This window comes from Myodes glareolus, chromosome 7 (genome assembly GCF_982192425.1).
Source record: "Myodes glareolus chromosome 7, mMyoGla1.1, whole genome shotgun sequence".
NCBI lineage: Eukaryota > Metazoa > Chordata > Mammalia > Rodentia > Cricetidae > Myodes > Myodes glareolus.
This window is the reverse complement of record NC_142032.1, coordinates 69,473,669-69,500,044: the sequence shown is the minus strand read 5'-3', so window position 1 is coordinate 69,500,044 and position 26,376 is coordinate 69,473,669. Positions and strand designations below refer to the sequence as shown.

Below are 26,376 nucleotides of genomic sequence, written 5' to 3'. Positions count from 1 at the left end.
TTTCTTCTTTTTTTCTTTTAATTTTTTTTTATTCATTTTACATCTCCCTCAATCTCCCATCCACCCCTCAGAGAGGGTAAGGCCTCCCATGGGAAGTCAACTAAGCCTGGCATACCAAGTTGATTCAGGGCCATGCCCTCCCCCCAACCCCCCATATCTAGGCTGAGAAAGGTATCCCACCATAGGGAATGAGCTCTAAAAAGTCAGTTTATGCATCAGGGATAAGTCTTGGTCCCACGGCCGGGGTTCCCCTAATAAGACCAAGCCACACAATCATCACCCGCGTTCAGAGAGCCTAGTTGAGTCCCATGCAGGCTTCGCAGTTGTCAGTCCAGAATCCATGAGCTTCCACTAGCTTGGGTCAGCTGTCTCTGGGTTTCCCATCATGATCTTGACCCCACCCTCCCTTGATCATATAATCCCTCCTTTCTCTCTTCCACTGAACTCCAGGAGCTCCGCCCAGTGCTTGGCTGTGAATCTCGGTATCTGCTTCTGTCAGTTGCTGGATGTAGGTTCTATGATGACAATTAGGGTAGTCACCAATCTGATTATAGGAGAAGGCCAGTTCAGGCACCATCTCCACGATTGTTCGGAGTCTCAGCTGGGGTCGTTGTGAATTCCTGGGAATTTCCCTAGCACCAGGTTTCTTCCTAACCCCATAGTGACTCTGTCTATCCAGGTGTCTCATTGCTTTCCCTCTCCGTCCCTCCCACCACTCTACTGTCCTGTTTCTTCATATTCGCATCCTCCATCCCTTCCTCTCTTCCTGGCCTCCCTGACCTCCCCACCGCAGTTTACACAGGAGGATCTTATGTATTTCTCCTTCCTAGAGTGATCCATGCATGTCCCTCTTAAGGTCCTCCTTGTTACCTAGCTTCTTTGAGGCCATGGCATGTAGCCTAATTATCCTTTGTTATACATCTAATATTCACTAGGAGTGAGTACATACCCTGTTTGTCTTTCTGGGACTGGGTTACCTCACTCAGGATGATTTTTTTTTTTTCTAATTCCATCCATTTGTCTACAAATTTCATGGTATCATTTTTTTTTTTAACTGCTGTACCACATTTTCTTTATCCATTTCTCAATTGAGGTGCATCTAGGTTATTTCCAGGTTCTGGCTATTATGAATAATGCTGCTATGAATATAACTGAGCAAGTGTCCTTGTATGAGTGAGCATCCTTTGGGTATATGCCCAAGAGTGGCATTGTTGTATCTTGACATAGATTGATTCCCAGTTGTCTGAGAAACCACCACACTGATTTCCAAAGTGGTTGTACTAGTTTGCACAAGTTGTACAAGGTTGTGTTCCCCTTACTCCACATCTTCTCCAACATAAGCTGTCCATCAATATTTTTGATCTTAGCCATTTTGACAGGTGTAAGATGGTATCTCAGAGTTGTTTTGAGTTGCATAAGGATGCTGATGTCACCATTTCTGAAGCGTTTACAACTTTTCCAAATAGTGCCACCAGTTGGGGACCAAGTATTAAGTACATGGACCTGTAGGGAATTCTCCACGTTCATGCCGCAGAATTGACTATGGGTCTATAGAAATGAACCTTGTCCACAGCTTCAGTAAGAGAGGCTAGTCGCTAGGAAAGACTGTGGAGCTCGTCTAGCCAGGTGTGGGGTTGAGAAAGGACACAGCAAAGTACTTGTCCAAAGTCACAGAGTGGTTAAGAGTGGTGGTAAGTTGTTCTGAGTAAAACTCTGAATGCCACCAGGGCTCACATCTCTTTTAATGTGGAGATGGTGCCAAGCCTTTCCAGGGATGCCAGTGAACCTGGACCACCCCAGAGAAGGGAGCCAGGGTGGTGAGATGCAGGTGTTTGACTTGTGGCTTTGGGATGTCTGTCCAGTTTTGCCTGTGTGCTTCTGTTTGAACTATCCAGCAGGTAACTGAGGGTCACATTTGAGTGTTTCACTGACTCAGACACCAGCTCTTGGTGACTGGTACCTTGTAATTATGTTATCATTGAACTGTGTCTGAATTACTTTATCATTGTTATGGAAAAAAATACCCAATAACAAAGCAACAGCAACATAAGGAAGCAAGTGTTTCTTTTGGTTTACAGCTTGGAAATACAGTCCACCATGGTGTGGATGACATAATGACGCTGGGAAGGCAAGGTGGCAGGAGTATGAGGCAGCTGCTCACCCTGTATCCCCAGCCAGGGCACAGTGACAGCTGAACGCTGGTTCTCAACTCCCTTTCTCTGTTAATCAGTTTAAGGACTCCAGCCAGTGGAATGGCCAGTCTCCCACCTAAATCCACCTAACCTAGACGATACAATCCCTCACAGGCATGCCCAGAAGCCGATTGAATTTACTTCATCGCTTACAGGTGTGCCTGGAGCCTTGTCTCCTAGGTGACTCTAGATCTGTCAAGTTGAGAGTATTAACTAATAGCCGGTGGTATGCTGTTGTGAATATGCTATCCGCTTGCCCCAAGTGCTGTTTAAAATTAATTTACATGAGTGTAAAGGCAGTTACTCATCACACTCGCCCCTGTTCCGGTGCCCATTGATGCAGAATATCTCCTTCATACAGAAGTTTGTGTTGGACAACAGATCTCTAGGGTGACCCCCGGGGGAGCAGGCAAAGGAAACTGTTCAGTGGAATTGTGTTAGAGGTCCTTGCCCACCAGGGCCAGCATGTTTAGATGACTTAATCTGTCAAGCATTGCAGAATAGCAAACTTCCGTATGAGAAGAGTCTACCAATGCTATGGTTCATGGTGGAATTCAGTCTGCTGCTCTTGCTTGTTTTTTTGACTTTTTATCGTGGTGGCACCGAAGCCAAGCAACCCTCTCTGTCCCTTCCTTTCCCCAGTGATGGACGTAACAGACATAATAAATGGAAAAGTAGACGACGAAGATAAACAACATTTCATTCCCTTCCAGCCGTAAGTATGGAATAATTCTGTCCTTAACGAGGTATCACACGAAAACCCCATAGTTAATAATTCACCGCTGAGGTTATTCGTTAAACGCAAGTCAGGATTCATTTATTTTACAATAATCAGAAACCTGTGTAGTCACTGCTGTGGCACGTGGAATTGGGAACTGGGAGGACGGTGGAATAAGGTTTGTGTATGGTCCCCAGAGCTGATGTTCCTTGTAGTCCCAGAATTACCTTATCAGTAGAAGAATTACAATTCTGCACTGAGCCTGTTTCTTTATATAATCGATTTATTCTTGTAGCAATTCAAATTTTCAAAATACAATACTTTCAAATTCATCACAAGAGGTTGCTGGTTTTGTTTTTTTTTTAAAGTAGAAACCAAACAAAGTAATGATGAATTCTTTTGTAAAGCGAGAAATAACACCTTAAAGCCTGTAATCAGGTTGCTGATTTGTCTGTCTTGGTTTTTTGCTCAGATGAGCGAGTGTTGGCTTTTCCTTTTTTTAAAGGCTTTGTCCACTTCTGACCTGACGTCTTCAGAGAGGGCTAGAGAACATGGGGAAAGCACTTGGGTCCGATTTATGAGATTATTCTTTGATTTGAAGCTAAAATCTGTGGGGAGGGTGATTGAAGTGAGGGTGGGTTTTGATTGGGGGCCACTCCTGGCTCAAGGCAGAGGAAGAGGAACTGGGTGCTTCAGGTTGATTGTGGAGACAGCCCCCTCCAGGGCCTGACTTCCCCGGGAGAATGAGTGCTTGGGGTAGTGCAAGCCTCCCCAGGACTCTGCAGTTTCCCGTTTCCTCTTTCCTTTTCCAGTTTGTTTTTATTCAAAGACTTTTAGGCTTAAGGTGAATGTCACTTTTGCAGGTTTACATTGCTTTGCAGGTGTTGGCTGAGGGAGGCTGAGCTCTGGGAGGCTGGTGATAATGGATGTCTGAAGGAGCCCTTTCTTTCAGAGGACAGGGGACATGGTATGGGCTTCTCTTGCCCCATGCATTCTTCATGATGGACCACCCACAGTCTCTGCAGACTCGAGAATCACTTGTTTAAGATGGCTGCAGTGTGGCTTTTCTGCCCATGAGGAAAAAATTTCTTGTGCTTTTCTAGAGAAGATTTTGCGTCTTATTATGAAGAGAGCTGCGTTAAATTAGCGTTGTATAGCCTAACGTCGGGCTTAAGTACCACGTGTTTCCCTTCACACGACTGGAGGCAGAGGTCTCGGGTGGCTTAAATGCTGCCCATTTACTTTTCTGCCTGGTCTGCTAACCACTAGCCCCATGTGGCTCTTTATATTAATTACAGCTGAGTAGAATTAAAATGCAGCCCTTCAATCACACCGATCTGTTTCAAGTCTTTATTGCCATGTAGGGCTGCTGTTGCCATGTTGGATAGTGTCTTGGTTTATTTTCCTGTGACTGTGATAACAAAAATCACACCCGAACATAAGCAACTTAATGCGAAAGGGTTTTTTAACTCAGGATTCAAGGTTAGAGCCGTCATCGGAATGTATGCTTCTGCTCAGGTCAGCTTCTCCATTTTATGCGGTCCAAGATCCCAGCCAGGGAATGGTGGCTTCCGTGATGGGTGGGTCTTTCACCTCAGTGTAAGCTGTCAAGATGACCCCCCTACCCATGTGTGCCCAGAGTCCTGTCTCTCAAGTGATTCTACAGTCTGTCAGGTTAACAGTAAACATTAACCATCGCAGATGGTGTTTAAGTACTCATTTCCGTGTCTGTAAATGGCTATTGTGGATAATTCCACTTACGGCAAGAGTATATACCAGCATTCTATAGAACCCAGAAACTTCTTTAGCACACGGGAATATTCCCATCCTGGAACATGGCTAATACAGTGGTAATAAGCAACACACACCATTGTGAGATTATAATACTCAAGTTATTATTTTCCTTTTACTGTGCAAGTTGTCAGGATTCCCTACTGTTCCCAAGGCTTCAGTGTCATCAAGACCACAGGTTTTAGCAATACCCAGTGGTCCTATTAAGTGATTTTTTTTCTGTCGTTTATTTGTTCCCTCTGAAGGTAAACAAAACAAAACAATAAAAACATCAAAAACCAAACCCAAAACAAAACACTAGCTTTGGGTGTTGTTGAAGATGTCAGAGAAGCGGTTGGTCAGGTCTTCACCTGGCCTTTCAGAGCCCCCGTGTGTTGCCACCACGCTCTCCTGTCAGACAGTGGAGTCCACTTTACACAGCGTGAGGGCACACACACCTGTTGTGTCGGTTGTGAGCCTTGCTTCTCTAGAGGACAATGGCTGCACAGATTAATATCTGCAGTGATCGAAGAATAAAGCAGCCCGATTCCAATAGCAGAGTCAGCCTGGAAACTATTCTCTGGGAAATGTCATGCTAATGAGAACGTTTTTTGCTCCATTAAAATGGATTTATCACCTCACAGGGTTGGTTTTAGGGAGGGAAACAGTGTGCCTTCTCTTTCTCTCTCTCGTTCATCTCTCTTTAACTTGGTGAAATAAATTACTACAGCTCTCAGCTCCTTTGGGTTGCTTGGCTCAAGTGATGGATGACATCGCCCTTGTTCCTAGAATTGATTTCAGGCATTCGGTACCCGATCTATGTTTTTGCGCTCTTTTCCCATTATGCTTGGTGGCGCTGCACAGTATTTCTCCTGGTGCATGTTCCCTGTGCCGGCCACTCTCACATGCATGGGCTCCTGAGCCTGAGATCACTGGTTAACCTGTATTCTGAGTGATTTCCAGGGGTCAGCATCCAGACATGGTGATCATTAATTCTGTTGTCCAGGGACTGGGTCACCTTCACATATAGCTATTGGAGACCCTTTTGTGAATACACACCGAGGAACCAAAGGCAGGGCTTCTTATGTCATTAGGTTTGAAGGCTATTTGGGGAAATATGGGGGAGAAGAAATGTTTTTTTTTTCTTTTTTTCTTTTTCTTCTTCATACCACCTGGCCCTTGCCATAGACTAGTTCAGTACTATCTGAGTGGTGTAAATGGCCATCAGTGTTCTTTGGAATGCAAGGCCTCTCAGCCACGTTACTCGCAGACCAGCCCCTTCAGACTGTCCATTAGCAGTGGAGTGGAGCCCTGTGCACGTGATCCCTGGGAGTGGGGCGCCCTCCTTGGCTGGACTTCTCTCCTGTGGTTCACCATTTTCCTGATCGATGCTTTCCCTGTCTCTCTTGTCACCTATCCTGCCCTTTGTCTTTTGTTGACTCATGACGACTCTCTCATACTCGGTGGTGATGCTCTTTTGTGTCCCCCTGTTACTGTGACCCACGGGTCTCTGTGCCCCTTTGTCTCTTGTGGTCTTGGTTGCCCCATGCCCTCCAGGCTCGCGTTGGACGACGCCATTCGACACAAGCCGCTGAACATGTCATCCCGTTTCTCACCCAGGGTGGCAGGGGAGAATGACTTCCTTCAAACTGTCATAAACAAAGTCATTGCAGCCAAAGAAGTCAACCACAAGGGGCAAGGTATGTATCTCTGTTGTTTCTGCTGTGGGCCTGTAGGGAATCTGGGGTGGAACTTTTGGGACTGGGTGATGCTTGTTCCTATTGAATGGACAGCCTTTCACCCACAGCCTTTGTGTTCGGAAGAGGATGGGGAGTGGGATGTGGGTGGGGCTATCTATGAAGAACCTAGTGCTGAGAAGCCTGGCAGCATGGGAAGCAGCTCCTGCTTTAACTCCCCCTCTTACCCCACACTGCCCAGTCCTCTCTTTCCTCACCCTTAACAAAATACTGCAAGGCTGGGGATGCAGCTCATTTGGTAGAACGCCTGCTTGGCAGGCACGAAGCTCCGAGTTCTGTCCCCAGCACCACATAAAATTGGCTTTAATGACACGTGCCTGTAATTCTAGTAGTTGAGAGGCTAAGGGGATCAAAAAATCAAGGCCATCTTAGGCCATGCGAGGCCCCATGACAGCAAGTCAAAAACAATTAAGGAAGTCAACAATTAAAACTAAACTCAAACCCAAATCCCACAATAACAACAGCAAACCATGAATGTAACCCCTGCTCCAAACCCATGGCCTCACTTCATTTGATGTTCTCTACTCTGGCGTGGGCTCTTGTCTCCGTGTCCTGTCACGGTACAGCCAATGTTCTATAATTGTTCCTCTGTCCTCCCTGTAGGGAAAGGGATGCCTTATTGTTTCTGTCATCCAAGGAGACTCCTCACTCCTCCTTCCTCCCACCCCCATGCTCCTATTCTGCTTGTATCGTTTTTAATACCACACTGACGTGTCCAAGCAGCTGACCTTCTGTTGGTGGAGCTTATGAATCAATTCGCTTGGGCTGGTGACAGTTGGCATTGGGCTGGCCAGGAGACCTGCCAAAAAAACAAGTGCTTATCAAGCCCCACTTTTTACACGGAGGAAAGAAAGTCACCTCCTTAGACTGGGGACTCTAACCCTGCTTTTAACATTTGCGAAAACACATGCATCAGGTTGGTTCTTGATCTGGTACACCACACTGTGTACTCAGAGAAGCTCAATGGAACCGTTGCCCTGCCCCCCAGTCCCCAGCCTTCCAGACCTACCCTTTTCATTGTCCATAGCAGTGGTCATTGAGTCTGAAGAATGTTCTGAAAAAGGGAGGTCCTATAGATCTCTGCAGTGAGCCTTGGCTTTACCCCACTCTCTGACCAACTCTACCTAGAATATTCATGGATTATAGCCTTTGTTTGTGGAGCAAGTTTAAACTGAACCAAGCCCCACCCCTTGTAGATTATAGCTCCTCCAGTTTGCCCTGTGTTTGCAAACCACAAGGAGTCTGAGGTAGGAGCTAATGGAGGGCCTGGCTGTTCCCTTCTCCCTGGGTCAGCAATCCCCACCCCCACTGGATCTCCAGATCCTTTTTTAGCATTCGCCCACAGTTGTGTTTATCACAGAATCACACAGGAGAAATAGAAATGGTGTTAGGCTGCATCAAGACAGCCAAGGCTCGTGGGTCTTAGCCAGAATCTATAAACTGGACAGCAGTGTCAAGGACGCTGGCTGGTACCTGGATGGGGCTGATAACACCTGGTACCTTGGACTACTTAGAAAGAAGACAGAGGTTTCAGACGGCTGTGAGAATGAGAGACAAGAACATCCATAGCATTTTTCAAGGGGGCTACAAGTATCTTCTTGTATCAATGAGTCAACGCTATCGCTGATCCAATAGTGCCACTGAGTTAATCTCATCTTGACTTTGAATCTTCCTCTAGTGCTCACACTTAGAATCTAGGTCATTCCTCGGAGACTCAAGGGAGGCTGGGCCAGGGCAGTTGCTGTTCCCTGTTCTGGGCTCCTCCCATAGGCTCCTATTTCCATTAGAATGACCTGGGTACCTCCTGATGCCTGTTCATCTTCCCAGTCACAGTCAGAGGCCCCAGAAAGGAACAGAAGGAGTAGATGATAGTCTTTGTCAGAGCCAGTGGATTTTTCCGTGCTCGCCTCCCCTGTGCCTCCTCTGAGTTTGCTCCATCTCTGTAGCACCCAGTTTCCTCGGCACAAAGGCAGGGACTCTTGAAGACCTTGCAGTGCCTTTGATGGTCCCCAGGGTCTTACGCATGCCCAGTAATCACCCTTTAATTCTTTTCTGTTTAACCCTCACGATTCTGCTTCCTGCCTTTGAGTTATCATGGGTGTATGTGGATGGCAGAGCCTCACACCGCACCTGCTTCCCTTTTTTGAGAGGTGATGAGTAATCATTCTGTGTTCAGGCATTCGGAAGCACATATCAACACAAACACATATCAACTCCAAACACACTTATTCTTTGAAAACTGGCCTCATTTTCCCCTGCTGCCTAATCAGGACAATTTAATTTCTGTATTTCAATTGTAACAAATTGAATTGTGTCACCAATATTCTACCTTATCCACCTAGATATTTGAGCAGGCTGTTGGTTAGGGTATTTGAAAGGTAGCCTTTCTGTTGTTATTTAAGGTGACTAGGTTTAGTTGCTTGACTGTGTGGTAGAAAAGGGGGAAGGGGAACAAGACCAAGTACCCAGTCCCTTGAGGATCTATTTTATTCTTGCATGCGCAGAACTGCCTGTTGGCTCTTGTAGTTTCGTATCAGTTAGAAAAATTCCACATACCCGTAGACTGGTGTGTGGAGATGCAGTCAGTTCCTGGGAGCATGGGTTAGGGAATACAAACCAGGTCTGTAGATTGAAGTTTGGTCTGTCCCACTGTCATTCAGTCCCAAAGACACACACACAGAGGCTTATATTTATTATAAATTGTTTGGCCTATTAGCTCAGGCTTATTATTAACTAACTCATACAACTTAAATTAACTCATAATTTTCCTTTATGTGTAGCCACATGGCTCGGTACCTTTTATCAGTGAGGTGTTCTCATCTTGCTTTCTCTGCATCTGGCTGGTGTGCATCCCTGCCTTTCCTCTTCCCAGAATTCTTAGTTTGGTTGCCCCACCTATACTTCCTGCCTAGCTACTAGCTAATCAGCATTTTATTAAACTAATACAAGTGACAAATCTTTACAGTGCATAAGAACATTATCCCATAGTAAAGGTCCTTCACATTTCTTGGTCAACACATGCAGTTCATTTCCTGAAGCATGGTACATGTAACCTTTTCTTGGTGCTATCCTCTGATATCATTCATGGGGACTTTTCTGTACTGGGTATCCCTCTCTTGTTGAGATTCTCTCATAATCTAGAATTCTATATCTTAGAGAGAAAAGAAAAGGAACCGTGTAGAAAGGGAACCACCTTATAAACAGGATGCGCTGGTCTTTCCCGGGTCTGTTGACTGTGTCTGTCTTTCCACCCTATCCCGCTTTTGCTCCCTGGAATCTGCTCTTTTATCTTTTCCTTGTCAGTTTCTGCCCTCCCTTCTTCCTGGAGAGCCAAGGGGGCATCCTTGCTGCTCAGTGCCACCCACTCACCTTCCCTCTTGAGTTTCACACTTTGACCATGTGGATGACACATTTCCTGGTATCTCATTCTCTCTAGCTGCTCCTCAGCATGACCTGAAAGTTAAGAGAGCCTCCCACACATGCTTTGAGACATTTTTTATCTCACTCAGAATATCTTCTGGAGCAGGCTTTCAGTGGGGAGTGCAGATCACTGCTTCTGAGAGCCACCTTCCTTCCTCTTTCCCCTCCCTAGTTCTCTCTTTTTGACTCCTATTGTTAGGTTCAGATATTAGCCTCTTAGCCTCTTCTGACTCAATATTTTCCCTTTAACTCGCCCCTGCAGCTGATAGGTTATTTTCAGGTCAGACCTCTGCCTCACTCCTGAGCTCGTGGAACCGCCTCAGAGCACCATGGTCCCTTCTGGCCCCAGATGCCGACCTGTATGGTGGGTGGGCATGAGCCTCTACATCTCTGCCTGCCCTTCTCAGCCTCCACCTCCGATGCCATCTTCTGGTTTCTTCTAAATTGAGAGAATTCAAAAGAGCTAATTGTCCTTGGCTCACATACGGAATACTCCCCTTCCATCCCGTGGTCTTGCTGTTTGATCTCACAGGCAAGGTCTGTACCTAGATGGAGTGTGTGCCCCTGTGCAGGGTGCCTCTTACCCGGACGTTTGCCCGAATATTTGCCTGTCTGTAGTGCCGCTCTGTGGATGAAAAGTTTCTCAACTACCGGAATTGTTTTCAGCCCCACACTTGTCGTAAACGTGACTTAGGCAGCCTTTCTTTTTGCAGGTTTGTGGGTAACCTTGAAATTACTTCCTGGAGACATACATCAGATTCGGAAGGAGTTTCCTCACTTGGTGGACAGGACCGCAGCTGTAGCTCGCAAGACAGGGTTTCCGGAGATTATCATGCCAGGTACGGTTAGTCTCGCTCAGGGCCTTTGTGCTCCCTGCTTAGGTCGCCGGCTCTGATGGGTGATGTACGCATCGCACAGCGCTGTGCAGGCGCTCCCGCAGTGAGAGTGAGCTGAGCAGGTGGCGAGCACTGTGTCAGGCCCAGGGTTGTTATGAATAACTTCAGTGTTCAAGGTCGTAGACCAGCCACGGTGGTGGGATACACACTTTGGCCCCTGGGCTCGCTTAGGGTTAGCTTCCCTCTAATGGCAAAGGTCACATGGATGCCCTCCAAGCATGAAATGAGATATCTGATCAAAGGAAGGAAGGAAGGAGTGTCATATACCCGGGACAGTGGCAGGTCCGAAGGATGATATTTACCTTGTGATTTGCTCAGGGGGTGTTTGTCACTCCACTGATGTAGCTCAGACTCAGCCATGTATTTTAAGCTGCATGAGTTGATACTTGGTTTATTTATTTATTTTAACATTTATCTCTTATATTTAACAACTTTCCACTTTCTTTTCTTTCTTTTTTGTTGTTTTTTTTTTGAGACATGGATTCTTTGTAGCTTTTGTGCCTGTCTTGTAGATCAGGCTGGCCTCTAACTCACAGAGATCTGCCTGCCTCTGCCTCCTGAGTGCTGGGATTAAAGGCGTGTGCCACCACTGCCTGGCTCATTTTCCAGTTTCTAAAAAAAACTCCATAGCAGTAATCTGATAATCTTGTTGGTATCTATCTGTGGGACAGATGTTTGTATTTATCTTGTTGTACAATTTGGTTTGCAACTATTGTTCATTTGAATAGTCTGACCTGGTCCACAGAAGGATCTTAGTCTCTTAAAGATTGTTATTGAACTAATTCCAATCAAAATTAAACCACAGTCTAAAGTTACATGAGCATTGGGCATTGGAAATGGTGATTTCCAAGATCAATAGGCACAGGTGGCTTTCTGCTGCAGGTCCCCGTTGCTGCATACTCTGGTGAGAGGCATCTGGCTGCCCAGTGTGCCTGCTGCCCCAGGCATTGCTGTTTTATTTCATGCAGCCATGGGATGTATGCTTTCCATTCTGTTTGCCTTTCAGGATTGGTGTGGGTTATTGGCTACTCTGTCTGCTGGCATGACAGGAAACTGAAGTGGGCTAGCCTGGATAGCATGGTTGCTCCCTGTCTAGATATGGCATGCCAGTCTTATTCCTGGAAATGAGCTGATCTGTGGACTTACGGTTTATATTTGGAACTGAGATGCACCTTCACGGGTGGATTTATTTGGTCGTTAGGATATCCTCACTTTTACAGGTGTCTCAGACCCCCCTCTTCTCTTGCTGTAATAAAAGACTCCAACAAAGGCGATTTAAGGGAGCAAAGGTTTCTCTTAGCTCACTGTTCACAGTCTAGTTCATCATGGCGGGAACTTTGGGAGAGCAGGAGGACGGAGCAGCTGGTCACATTTGTCTGCTCTCACGAGAGCAATGAACACCAGCGACTGCTCAGTTCACTCTGTCTCATAAAGGTCAGGAGACCCTGCCTGGGCGATCGTTCCGTCCACAGCTAATATAGAAACTCCCACGTCAGCTTACCTAACCAAGATCATCTCCCGCAGGCATGACCAGGTGACTCTCGAGCCTGTCGAGATGACCCTGAAATCTAACCATCCCAACTGGGAAACCTCGGAATTTCCTGCTAATGCTGATAGGGTTTTCCTTGTAGTAGATAAGCTTGCCAAGTTAGATCCAGTTCTTCATCTCATGATTGGAGAACCCATGCTGCTGTCAAGAAGCTTGTTCTGGTCAAGAAGACGATTCCCTATGCTGAGTGGCTGCGAGAGAGGGATTCTAGCTAGAGTGAATTGTGGCGATATCTTGTTTGTGATCTAACAAATAAGACTTGCCTGAAGATCAGAGTGCAGAGCTAAGCCGGTAGTTAGCCATAGAGGCCAGGCAGTGGTGACACACACAGCTTTAATCCTAGCACTTGGGAGATAGAGGCAGAGGGATCTCTGAGTTCAAGGCTCAAAAGAGAAATAGAGCCAAATGGTGGTGACTCACACCTTTAATCCCAGCACTAGGGAGGTGGAGAGGGGAAGTGATTGGCTGGACGAAGAGAAGAATATAAGGCAGGAGGAGACAGGAGCTCAGGATTCAGTCAGAGGGTTTGTAGGAACAGGCTCGCCCCTTCGGTCTGAGAATACAGTAGAGGTAAGAACTAGTGACTGGCTGCCCTGCTTCTCTGTTCTTTCAACATTTACCCTGACATCTGACTACTCCGGGTTTTTATTAATTAAGAACAATTAGAATTTGTGCGACAGCGAATCACCCTTGTTCTCTGTTGGCTGAGTAAGCACTGGGCAGGCTAGGGCACCGAGTCCTCAGTGCTAGTAGTGTCTTCTTTCTTGTAAAGGCATGCATCTTTGTATGGTAGGAGAGCCTGTGGACCACAGTCTTGCTGACCCTTCTACATGCTCGTGACCCATGCTACCCTGGCACGGGAAGAAGCTGAGTTATCCAGGGAACTGGGAAGATGGTAGCATCCAATCAAATCTTCGAACAACTGACTTCCTACTCTACTGAGCCCAGTCTTTGCTGCATACCTATGTGGTGCTCCTTCAGTGGGGTTTCTCCATGCAAATGGTGTCCTCTTTTCTGTGATGTCTCAGAAGCAAATCTCTGTAGGAATGATGAATGTGGGCGTGAGGCTGTGGGGCTTTATTCCCTTGAGGCCTTGTAGCCTGTGTTACTTCCCTGCCTGCTGAGGTTTTTAGGAAGCGTATATAGCTCTCAGATAAAAGAGTATGGCTTTGGGTGCTAGGACAATGGCTGAATCGGTAAAACTGCTTGTAAGAACCTGAGTTTTAGAGTCCCAGAACCCACTTAAAGAGTGCTGGGCATGGTGGCATGTGCTTGCATCCCAATGGATTGGAGAGGGGCAGTAGATCACTGAAACTTACTGGCCAGCCAGCCTGGTTGATTGGTGAGTTCTAGGCCAGTGAGAGAATTTCTCCTACAACTCAAGGTAAGTGTGCCTTGAGAACGACAGTTGAGGTTGACCTCTGACCTCCCCTTGCGTGTGCACACAACTGCACATACAGCTATGTACACATAGCACACACAGAAAGATTATGGTTTCTGTGTTTGGGTAGAATTTTCAGGCTAAGAAACATACAATGGATGTGTGGCAAACCAATAAGGCTGTTAAGTGGTGAGTTAGCCCGGGAGGCGAAGAGGTTTAACTGAGGTCCTACAGCTGATAGTGGTGCATCTTGGGGCAGGGAGACGTTTTGCTTCCTGTCCCACCATTTCCACCCCTACCTCCAACCTTATACTTCAGCCTTTTTAACCTCTCTCGTGGGCAGTATCTGCCATGGCAGCTCTGCTTCCCTCCTGAGCAGCCTCCATGACTGTGGGAGCAACCCACTGGGACCATTACAATAATGACTTTTAAATGCAACTTTAATTTAATAGTTGGATACATTAAAAGCCAAAATAGAGCAATTTTTTTTTTTAAAAAAAGAAAAGCACAATAGAAAAACAAGAAAGCAAGAAAAGGCTTTCTACCCTTCAGAAGTCTTCATCCATAACCACACAGGGGTCTGATGCACTACTGTCTTCTGTGCAGAGCAGGGTTGGGAATGGGTGGGGCCGGACAGTCTGGGAACCAGTCGTCACCAGTGACCTTCCTCTCTATCACTGTTCTATGGAAACTTTCAGTTTGCTGAGTTCACAGATTTTCAACAGTACGAAGTCTCAGTTCCTCTGTTCTAGTCTGGCCTCATCACAATTAAAGGTCTATTTAATTCTAAAATGTATGGGGTGGTATGCGGTGGGTGTACCCTTGTGATCCTTGCGCTTGGCTGAGGCAGGAGGATGGCTGTAAACTGGAGGCCTGCTTGGGCTGCAAGAGAGATCATAAAACAAAACAAAAACCTAAAACTAACCTACCTCCCCCCCCCCCCGCCCCAAAACTTTATATAGTTCTGTTTTATTCTTCTTACTTGGGGTCCTGACAGCTGCTAGATGAACCTCACAGAAACTTCTCTGTGACCTATCCCTTGTACGTGGCTCAGGGGTTCTCATTTTCAGTAGGCTTTTAGTTCAAGGCTTGAAACCAAATAGTTCAAAGAAAGCAAAGGAAGCTGGCCTTGCCAGTTCTCTTTTACACGTACGAATTGGCTCCTGAGGACACAGGTGAATTTGGTTAGGGATAGCCCGTGGGAGGCTTATAAGGCTCTCTATTGATCATGGGATGCTACACAGGGGTTGGGTCCTTGTAGCTCCATCAGTGGCATTGCCGGCCACTGTGGGCCTTTCAAAGAGGTGCAGAAGTGAAGTTGATTTGAATTGGTTTTGCCATGCCTTAGAAGACCAGGCTATTTTGTAGGAAATATTTCTGAACTATCTAATACAGTATTTATAATATTCCGTTAAGACAGCACTTCTGACAATTAGACCAAATTCACGGTCGCACTATGAATGATGGATTGCTATTAAGGATATAATTTCCTCCCCCAGGCGATGTCCGCAATGATATCTATGTGACGTTGGTTCAAGGGGATTTTGATAAAGGCAGTAAAACGACGGCGAAGAACGTGGAGGTGACGGTGTCCGTCTATGATGAAGACGGGAAGCGATTGGAGGTATCTCTTTTCCGCTGAATCTCGTCTGTAGAGTTCAAGTTTAGCTTTGCACGTGTCTGCCTTGGCTCTGCTGCAGGATCTGACGTGTTCTTTCTTCATTGACTGTGTTAGCTCGTCTGTTGGGAAGTGTGTTGGTGCTGGCCTCCTTTTTTCCCCCGCCTGCCCTAATGTCCTGGTGATCCAGGCTACCAGCCTGTCTCAGGGCACCCCTGTCGATTTTGACCACACTCCTAGCTCAGTCTTATACAGGGTTCTTATTTCTTGGCATAATCCTACATACCTAGCAACCACAATGGTGGGTCAGAGACCATTACTTTCAGTATTTAAGAGGTGAGGAAATGGAATCTGAGAAAAAATGATTTTTTGCTCAGGGTCAGAGAGTGAGGTAGACTTTTAATATCATCCGAACAAGCTATGACTCACATGACCGTGGTGGCCAGTACCTTGTCCCCATGGCCAGAGCAGCCAGCAGAATCTACCATAGTGGCTCAGAGCCTGTTCTTCCCTCTGATGAGCAGAGTAGGTACCCTTTAGGTACCATTGGACTGGACAGCCAGTGGCTGGGCTTGTGCCTGGGCTCAGATATTTCATCACGGCTCACACTTTTTCTCCCTGTCTAGCCTGGGCTGGTGCCATTCATATCTCTAGAAGCCTTGAGCTATACTGTCTTCGCCCCTTAGGCTTTAGTGATATGAGTCTGGTTGAAGTTTGTTGAGCAATGTTTATGGCTAGAGGAATGAGTCTTGCCAATTCCTATTTGGTAGACAACCTTTACCTCTAGACCCACTGAGTAAAATCAGGCAAGTGTTCTCATACTGTAATTGGAGTGAGTTGGGGAGGGGACAGGAATGGTACCTCCAGGGTCTGAGACTGTGGTTTAGAGTAGCCACTAGCACAGGCAGACCTGCCCCTTCCTTGCTGGGAATGCATACTAAACGCAATGGTTTATTGCCACCCTGGATTGCTTCCTCTCCTCCTTTGGTGGATGCGACAAGACTATGTAGGGGAGACACTGTGATGTCTTACGTCATCATTTTTAATCCTCAATATATGTGTTTTAAAACTAAATGTATGCCTATATAACATATATACATTCATTTTGCATGCATGTGTGTGTGTACGTGTCCTCTCCTTCTTTCATGTAGGTTCTGGGGATTGAATTCAGGTTCTCAGGCTTGGTAACAACTGCCTTTACCCACTGAGCCACCTCTGCAGCCCTAACATGAACTCTTTCTTTATGCTTCTCCTAAAGCATGTGATTTTCCCCGGTGCCGGTGATGAGGCGATCTCAGAGTACAAGTCAGTGATTTATTACCAAGTGAAGCAGCCTCGCTGGTTTGAGACCCTTAAGGTATTGTGTTGCTATGGTCATTTTAGCTCCCCCATCCCGGGGCGGGGGGTGATTGTAAAATCCTTCCTCAGGTACACAAAGCCATGTTGTTCAAGGTTGTTAAGGACCCTGCCTGGTAGTTCTAATAAGATTTATTCTCATCTTCAAATGTAAAGATAGGACTTGGATGGAGATGAATTGTCACGTCTTAAGAATAGCTATTGTCTTTGTCCCCTTGGTTCTGCAGTATGCGTGGCCTGCTGCCTCTGTACCAGTTGGGCAGAAGCATTGATGCCATGTGTGGGGGGTTTTCGTTGAAAGGTGAATCTGCTTCTTCTGCCATTGATAGAGTGCTGTCATCTTGCAGCCTGCTCACAGTGCCGTGGTACCCCACTGTAGTATTTCACCCCGCCCCCACAAACCTGAGTCGCAGAAAATAAGGGGTGGGCTCTGGACTATAGTTATTGACATGACCATTAGGGGCAGTCTCTGCTTACAGGCAGCACACACGAGGCCTTGTTCTTTGGCCATAATGTAGCAGGAAAGTGTTCTTGCTGCAGCTGCAGAGGGGACGTGGACACCTTTATGTAGGGGCTACAATGAAGACGGCGACTTTCAAAAATAGAATTTGAGCAGTGTGCATCTGAGTGTTAAAACAAAAAATATCGGCCTGTCTAGCAGAGTCGGCTTGGTGTCCTTCACAATATTATCTTGTTTAAATTTTCAAAAGACATTTTGCCTTTGGCGGAAATCGTATAAGGATAAGAGAGACAGTGCTTTCATTGCTCCAGTTCCAGAATGTTTCCCAGTGCTAGTAACGGGGCCGAATGAAGCTCTTCCTGCTAGAGGTTGCTGGGACAGGTACTCACATACCCCTTTTTGATTCTTCAAGGTGGCCATCCCCATTGAGGATGTGAACCGGAGTCACCTTCGATTTACCTTCCGCCATAGATCCTCGCAGGACTGTGAGTAATGGGCCACTTTATCAGTGTTTGTTTTCAAGGGACAAGCTTAGCGGGCGGCACCTGCTCTGGATGACTTTGGGACACGGCTGTCCTTTACAGAGGTGTGGCTCCTTGGCCATTTCTTTCCCCTGAACTGGCCCCTGTAGAACCCTACTCACTGGATCTCAGGGGAGTTCCTTTTCTGTTTCCGTCTGGGATGGGCTGTGCACCTCCTGCTTGCTCCTCTTTCTCATGCCTCTCTTCCGAGTTTTTTTTAAAGGTTTTAGCTGTATTTCTATGTGTGTGTCTGAGTGTGGCTTTGTGAATGTGGGTGCAGTGCGACTGGAGACAGAAAGGACCTCGGATACTCTGAGCTGGAGCTGCGCACTGTTGCGAGCTGCCCTGTGTGGGTTCTGTGAACCGAGCTCAGGTCCTCGGCAGGAGCTCTTAACTGTGAGCCATCCTTCCAGCGTGCTTTCTTCTTTGAGTCACCCCCGTACCAACCTATTAGAAAAGTCGCTGCATCACAACAGATCATGTGGAAAATTGCCTCTTAGTGCTGTTTGTCTCGGAATGGAGGACTTGATCCCTCTTTGTCTTTGTTGGTGTTTCTTGACTTCTGGAGCTCTCCAAAGACGTGGGTGCGGCATTGACCTTGATACCAAGCCTGGAGAAGGGAACTTGTTTTCACATCTTCCCTTTCCCCCTTCGGAAAGAATTGGTTACTGCTTACTGAGGCTGGCCCCATCACATCGGTTGAATGAAGAGCCTGCTAAAGAGGTAGCCCCATGCTAAACACTAAGCTATCGTAGAAGGACGCTAGAAATACTTCCCATCCTCCATTGCCCGAAATGCATGACCCTGGGTTGGGTCGGAGAAGGGTGAGCTGTGTGATAGTGTGCCTCAGATGAGCACATGGGGGCCACACAGGGGGACAGTTAGTTCTGGACTCCGGCCTCCTGACCCTAGCTTAGGACGGAAATGTCATCCTTTATGCTGTCTTCAGCACAGTGTTGGCTCTTGAGAGGGGCCTGTTGCTGTGTTGAAGTGCTCCTCTGTCTCCAGTCTGACAGTTTCCGGGAGTCAGAACTTCGCTGTGGTCGGCTGTGTGTGACAGCAGGAACCTGGCTGTGGTCAGCTATGTGTGGCAGCAGGATGAGGCTACAGAAGAATGACCTGGGAGCTGAATCTGTGCTGAGGCTCATTGTTGGGAGGTGTGTGGTCCTCTGGGAAGGGCCACGGAGAAGCCTGGGCTGCTGTCCTTTGTAGGAGTTAGCAGGGAGCGGGCATAAGTCCTACAGATCTGGAGAGCCATAGGTGAGCATCAGCCTATAAGGGTGCATACTTTTAGAGTGTGCAAGGCCAGGAGGTGGTTAAACAAAGACTCCAAAACAGCCAGGACCCATTGTGATGCATCATTATGGGATAGAAGGAGGGCATGGCAGCCACCTCTCCTAATCCCGTCTGAACAGTGTGAAAAGGTCAGGGGGTGGGTTAACAGATCCTCAGAGGTCACTTTAGATGTGAGAAGCAGGTGAATGAAGGGCAGCTAGAGATGTGGCGCTTTGCTATTGTGTTTGCCTGAGGGCCAGGCCATGTTTGGGCCTGTAGGTAGAAGGCCAGGTTCTGTTCAGTGTGCATAGTACCCTCCCTGGATGCCTGAAACCCCAGGATGATGGACGTGGTTCCTGATTGTGAACGTGTAACCTTGACCCTAATAGGCGCTTCACTGTGGCGTTTGACTCAGACCTCACCAGAGGCCCTCAGAGTCAACCAGAATTCCCATGTCACACATAAATTCGGGGTAGAGGCTTTTGAGTTAGTGACCCTTAAAACAACTCTGGGTCTATCCCATGCCTTAGTGCTACACTAAGAGGGAATGGCAAGGCCACTTCCATTTCCTAGTCTTTGGTCAGCACCTGTCTGTATAACAAGGAGATGAAGGCTCCCCTCTTGCAGACTATGGGCTAAGTGGCAGAATGGTGTTAGTGTGTAGGACCACCTGAGGAATGGTGGCCAGGACTAAAATGTGACCTGACTGCAGATGGGGACTGGCCAAAGGGGTTTCCAGGGCACAGGTGTGTCCTGCACAGGTTCAACAGCCCAGGTGTGATCCAAGTATGGGCCAGAGCTTTGCTGAGCAGGCAGCAGGAACTTCAGCACTCTTGGAAAGCTGGGAAGGCCATGTGTAGAACAGGCTTGGCTTTTTGGACACTTATTATCTCAAGGCCGGTAAGGGACTGTGGAACCTCCTGGTTCCGTGTAGGAAGCGCAGTGGGGAAGAGTTCAGGATTCCATAGAGGACTGTGTCAGAATGACTCTGGAGCCCCTTACTTAACTCACTCGTTCCCCTTAATTAATGAATTATACCAGGGCAGAGGACGATCTCTAGCATTCTAATTTTTAAAATCCTTGTTTTTCTCATCAGTTTTAAGTAAGTATTCATTATAGATAAGATGCTATCACCCGGCATGCCAAGACACATTTGCATAATTAATGAAGTCTCTAAGGCCACACTTGTGGGGTTCTGGAGACATGTTGAGCATTGTAAACATGGTGGTCATGAGATCCTGTTTGCCAGCTACTCAAGGCGGCCGTAGGGGCTGCTACAGCTGAGCCTGAGTACACAGCCTGGGTCAGAGAAGCAAGGAATTCAGTCATCTTGTCTCCTTTGCTGCCCAGTAGCCCCTTACTAGCTGCTTTCCACCTTAGAGCTGGGGATGGAGAGGAGGAAGTGAGAGGGTGTCCCCTGCCGTGATCTAGGTTGAACTAGAAAGCAGCATGTGAGAACATTCCCCACTGGCAGCTTTTGGCCATGTCCACACATCGGTTCCTGTGTTGTAGATATGTCTTCATGGTCTAGTCAGAAGCTGATTCATTTTTGATTGGACTTGTCTGGGTAGGGTAGCCTTGGCTACTCTTCAAGACCATGTGGGTTTCTGCAGTATAGTTCATGGGACTCTGAGTTCGTGCTGTTCCTCTGTAAAGTTGTCTTGTAGATGAGTAAGCACATCTCTTCTGTTTCTGTGTCTCTCTGTTTTGGTTGGTTGACTGTCCTTTAACTAACTCATTAGCCCGCATTTACTGAGCCCCTGTGGCATATAAGGAAGGGATTGTGACCAGCAGGATAAGTAAGGTATGCCTTTTTGGGCACTGAGGCCATGGGATGAATGCATTGAGCCCCTTAACTGGAGGAAGGTGGATGTGTACTCTTTCCATGTCTTGCCTCTGTCCCTTCCTTTCTAAACAGACTTTTGACCCATTTTCTGGCTCTGCACCTCACTGTCTGTGCCATCCTTGGATGGCAGCTTGTGCACTTCATCCCTTCGGTCCTGACTCTGTTACCTATCCCCACTGTCCTGTGCCTCTCACTGCCTCACTCACCAGCCACTTGACCTTCTGTCCTCAGAGGAGGGAGTCCCCATTGCTACTTCCCTGTCGTCTTGTCATACGGTCCATCTGCCTTCTCAGAGACACCTGTTCTAACCATCCAGCCACAGGGCTCTGTTCCTTCACTCTTGTGCACGCTTCCAGGTTATGTTTCCTTTGGTGCTTAAAAGGAATCTTTTAAACAGATCTTTCCTGTTTGTCGGTCATCTCCATAACTAGTGCTAGTATTTTTTGAGTAGCTATTATTTGTCAGGCTTTATTTTATGCACTAGGAAATGGCAGTAAAATAATACACACACACATTCACACATATATACCCGTATATGCTTATCAGCTCACATATACACTCATATACACACATATACACACATGCATACACACATAGATACACATATACATATCTACGTGTTCACATACACACATAGATACACATATACATATCTACGTGTTCACATATACACATAGATACACTCACACATATACACATATACATACATATACACATGCACATACATACCTATACATAATACACAAACATATAAACACACTCACATATATATACACACATGTACATTCCTACCTTTGTAACATACACATACACACAAGCATACACACATATATGCACACATGGACATACAAAATATACATCTATAGACATAAACTTACACACATATGTTCACATATATACAATACATGCATACACATGTATACACATACACAGACACACACGCATGCTTGCAAACTTTTAGATTCCAGGGCTCAGTAGACTGACAGTAGCAATAACAATAACAATTCCCCTCCCCTACACTCTTATTCACTAGTGATGAGAACCATGAAGAAAAATCCATCAGATGCAAGAACATGTATAAGCAGGCAACTGATTCTTTTAGATGCTGTAGAGAAACTTGAATAAACGAAGGGAGGGCATGCATGTTTGACTGTTGCACTTTCTTACTAAAGACTCTAGAATTTTCCAATCAGATCTTCACGCCCCCTGTGGTAAGTGGTGTTCTTTAGACTCTATTGTTTTCTGCATTGCTGAGCAGTTTTCTTTCCCTGAACTAGCCCTTTGCCATGTCTTAGGTTTCTACCCCAGTTCACACCATAGTCTCTCTTTATTCCGGTTTAAAGCACACCATGTTTGCTTTTGTTGTTCTGTACTCCCCTGGAATTGTAGCATCATGAACCTTCCTCCACGTTCTTCTGCAAAACCCTCATGCTCTTTATTCTGGGATCAGTTCTTACAGGCCACAATCTCTTCTTCCCTGAGCCTTTGAATTGCTGAGCATTTGAACTGGTTTGCGGACAGCTGATCCTTCTGTGATACAGTCTTCCTAGTCTCGACTGTGGTCCATTTCTCTACGTCGTCCATTGGCTTCAGCAGTGCAGTCCGGTGAAGGTGCTTATGTCACTTTGTCCTCAGTGTAGCTGAGGGTGATTATTGGTTTTCTTTGCAGCTAAGGATAAATCTGAGAAAATCTTCGCACTGGCCTTTGTGAAGCTGATGAGATACGATGGGACCACCCTGAGAGATGGGGAGCATGACCTTATTGTCTACAAGGTGTGCACATTGTTTCTGGGACACTGGGGACACTTTTGTGATCAGTCTTTTGCAACCTCCTCACCTGAGCTGAGCTGCTCATTTCCCAGGCTGTGGCTACACATCTGAGGAAAATAGCTAAAGGGAGGCAGGGTGCGTTCTGGTACGGCTTCCAGGGCTTTTGGTCCTTCGTGGATGTGATGGGGCAGCTCACAGCATGGCGGTCAGGAAGCAGAGTAAGGGAGTACCGCGGAAGTAGACTTTCTCTTATTCCATGATGGTCCCTAATCTCTGAATGTACCTGGTTTCAGAAGGTAACTTTTCCCTCATATTTAATTCTCAGTCATAGATACACTTAGAGGTGTGCTTCCCCAAACTCCATTAACTTCTTACTCCAATCAAGCCTGTGATCAAGATGAACATCACAGCTGACATTTCCCACCCCAAGGAGAGAGCTGCTCACCAGCACTGAGCTACATTTAATTATGTAAATGAGCAGTTATGATGACCAACCCTTTTGCTGTTCCTAACGAGAGACGATGACAGGCAATAACACATTTGGTGCTGTGTACGAAGGCTTGGGATGTGAATTAATGTGCAGGAAGAGGGACCATTGTTAAAGTACATTGTTGAGTACAGCATAGAAGGGGGTGTGAGGGGAGAAAGGAGTCAGCCTAAGAAAGCATGCAAAACCTACATGGTGGCCTTGATGAATGTTGATTCACACACTGTCCAATCAAACCCGCAGGCCGAAGCCAAGAAGCTGGAAGATGCAGCCACATACTTGAGTCTCCCTTCTACCAAGGCAGAGTTGGAAGAAAAGGGCCACTCGGCCACGGGAAAGGGCATGCAGAGTCTGGGGAGTTGTACCATCAGCAAGGACTCTTTCCAGATCTCCACGCTGGTGTGCTCCACCAAACTGACCCAGAATGGTGAGTTCTAGAATCCCGCCCTCTCAAACACATTCTTTGTGACTACTTGTCAAGTGGAGGAGTTTGCTGTGGGTGCGTGGACGTCATTCACTCTGTCCTTTGCTAAGGACCCACATAAATGTCGATGCACTCGGGCAGAGGAGGCGGCATCCGTCATAGTTTAAGATTCACGCTTCTATTTTTGTCTAAGGATTAACTCTGCAGGGAGATCAAACAATGAGAGGACTTATTTTTATTTTTAAACATGTATTTATTTGAGGTGTGTGTGTTGAGGGGGCAGTCAGAGGACAAGTTGTAGGAACTGGTTCTTCCTCTGTATCACAGCCCTAACTGTCCTGGGACTAGCTCTTGTAGACCAGGCTGGCCTCATATTCACAGAGATCTACCTGCCTCTGCCTCCCAAGTACTTGGATTAAAGGCGTGTGCCACCCCTGCCTGGCACTGAACTTAGTTTCATCAGGCTTGTTGGCATGCTCTGTTACCCCTCAGCCATCTTGCCAGCCCTGGACTTCCTTTCGAGATACTTTCCAGACAAAAGAAAGAAGCAAGGCATCAGGGAATGTATGTAAGATTTGAAATCAGATCTGAGAATGGAGTTGAACCCTGGAATGACCTTGAATAAAGGTCCTCTGAACCCATGTGAATAATGCCTGCTTCCAGAACTTTCTGACCAGTATGTAGATCAACCATTTCGAGGTACCTTTCTTCTTGGTGTCTTCCCCCATATTAACTTCTCTTTGAGATAAATCCCTGGTTATCTTTCTTTGGAGAAGTTGGTCTGCCCGACATTGTCTAGGCCCCTTGTGGTGTGAGATAAGGCCTCTTTGCTGATTCATGTACGCTCAGCTCAGCCTAATGTGGCAGGTCACTCATCAGCGGCTTCCTCTCGTCCCTGGGCTGACTGAGTTTATTTCCCACCGCTTGCAGCCTCCCCAGAAACAAGGCAGTCCGGTGGAGACATTTCTTATTCAGAGCACACCAAGTACTGTTGCCGTGACTCTGTCTGGAGGAGGCAGAGGCTCTCCGCACAAATCCTTCATTTAAAACCCGCATCCTCCTAATGTGGCCGTATCATAGCTGTGCAGAGACTTTATGCTCTCTTGAAATGGAGCTTGAAAATCCAATTTTTTTCTCTCTTAACTGCCTGATGTGAATTGTGATTATTAATGTCTGCCATTTATCAGGAATCACATCTCTGTGTTGTCTGTCAGTCATGGCTGGAGTTTGAGATTTGCTGAGGGATAAGCATCTTTTGGACTCTGGCAGGATAAACCTAGCACAGAGCTAACTCTGTCCTTTGGAAGATGGGGCTCTGAAGGAGAGAAATGTTGGTGTCCTGAGGGCTTAGGCATGCCAGCCCTGGGTCAGATGTCTTCCAAAGCCTGCTGCTCCCACCTTTCTCTGCCCTGCCCAGGGATGTTTTCTCACCATCGACTTCCGTGTAAAATAGTAGTGAGGTGCTGTAAGTTCTCCAGACACTTTTGGGTTGTTTGGGTCTCTGTGAATACTGGTACCCTGGGGCCATCTGGATACTTCCTGATTGCTAAGTCATCGTGGATTTGTCTGAATCATTTCTGAAGGGTCTTAATTTACTGCCCTGTGGTAATCCCCACCAGCAAATGAAACTCCTTCCCTGAGGGACTAGATTTGTGCAAGCCATGGGGGAGGGGAGGATGTGCAGGAGTTTGGTGCCCAGGGGACATGAGTCAGCTGTGTGGGCTCCAGCTTGCGACCGAGCTGCGGAAAGAATCTTCCTGTTCTAGGACTGAAATTCTCTGCGGATGCTCAACAAGCTAGTGTTCTCGCGTCATTTGATGCTGGCTAGTGGTAGGGTCCCCTTTTGGGTCATTGGCCTAGTGTGGTGCTTTACCCCAGAAGGTACTGAGATCTGCTGTGGGTCACTTTTCACTGTGGAGGAAGCCACCGTCTTATATATGGGTCAGGTTCCAGATGCATTGATTGCTAGATGTGATTTGAAATGTGATCATAATTTCCTTTCATAACAAGTCTCATCCACAGTATCTTTTTTAAACCACACATCCCTTCCAGAGAGAGAGTCGGGGTGGGAGGGGAGGAAACCTCCCAGGGTGATGTGTGGATTCCTCCTTTCACCTTCCAGCTCCTTGAATCTCACCATCTGCAGGGTGATTCCCTCTCTGGTACCCAGGGAGAGAGCCCTGGTCTCAGCAGCAGCTGTTGCCAAGCAACAAGGAAATTCCAAAGTGATGCTGCTCGCTGAACAGAAGGAGGAATCTGGCTTTCATTTCATGCCAGCACTGATACCCCTTTTTGGGATTGTGCCATGGCAGGAGTATATAAGTTGGGGGTGCCCCAGTTGGCATCTGAGTGTGGAGTCCCAGCTTCTCCTCTGAGGGAATCATTTTCCTGCAACCATAATTTGTGCCTGCAAAGTTCCATTACTTAGGGAAAAAAGCAGGGGGCTGAATTATTCATCAAGATTTGTATTAAGGATCTCTGTCCTCAACACTGTGCATGCTGCCATAGGGGATAGGAAAGCGCTGTGTGATGTGGTTCCTTACTCAATTAGCTTACTGTGTAACGAGAAGGAAAGGAGTCATGAAACAAAGAATAATTATGAATCCAACTGTGTTGAGTCCCTGGGAACAGGGGATGGAGCGAGGAGGCCTTTTCTGACTGGTAGCTCTGTGGGGTTGGGCCAAGCTGTTTTCACCCCAATGAGGTGATCTATTAATTTACTCATTTGAACTTTTTTCTCATATCTGCTGTACAGAGCCCAGAGCGGCAGTACATGTCTTATAATGACCTGTCTAGTGAGCCCTATCTCAAAACGTAATAAACAGACAAACAAACAAACAGCAAAACAAAACAAAAACACAACACCCAAGAAAAAGTAACTAAATAAAAATGGAAAGGTGCAATATAGAGATCGGGCGCAGCCTGGCCACATCACA

The 26,376-nt window shown here is 46.7% G+C and overlaps 1 protein-coding gene across 2 annotated transcripts in view; it reads left to right on the top strand.

Moving 5' to 3' along the window:
- The window catches only part of Dock1 (dedicator of cytokinesis 1), a 502,998-nt gene that overhangs the window by 79,772 nt on the left and 396,850 nt on the right, over nt 1-26,376 (top strand). Inside the window, exons 11-18 of one of the 2 annotated variants that reach the window (XM_085693243.2) lie at nt 2,835-2,907; nt 6,301-6,380; nt 10,571-10,696; nt 15,183-15,307; nt 16,560-16,658; nt 17,530-17,602; nt 22,429-22,532; nt 23,260-23,443. In XM_085693243.2, coding sequence (XP_085549369.1) covers nt 2,835-2,907; nt 6,301-6,380; nt 10,571-10,696; nt 15,183-15,307; nt 16,560-16,658; nt 17,530-17,602; nt 22,429-22,532; nt 23,260-23,443 — 864 coding nt within the window. Of the gene's footprint in view, nt 1-2,834; nt 2,908-6,237; nt 6,381-10,570; nt 10,697-15,182; nt 15,308-16,559; nt 16,659-17,529; nt 17,603-22,428; nt 22,533-23,259; nt 23,444-26,376 lie in introns of both variants that reach the window. The other variant, XM_085693242.2, reaches the window with a different exon arrangement.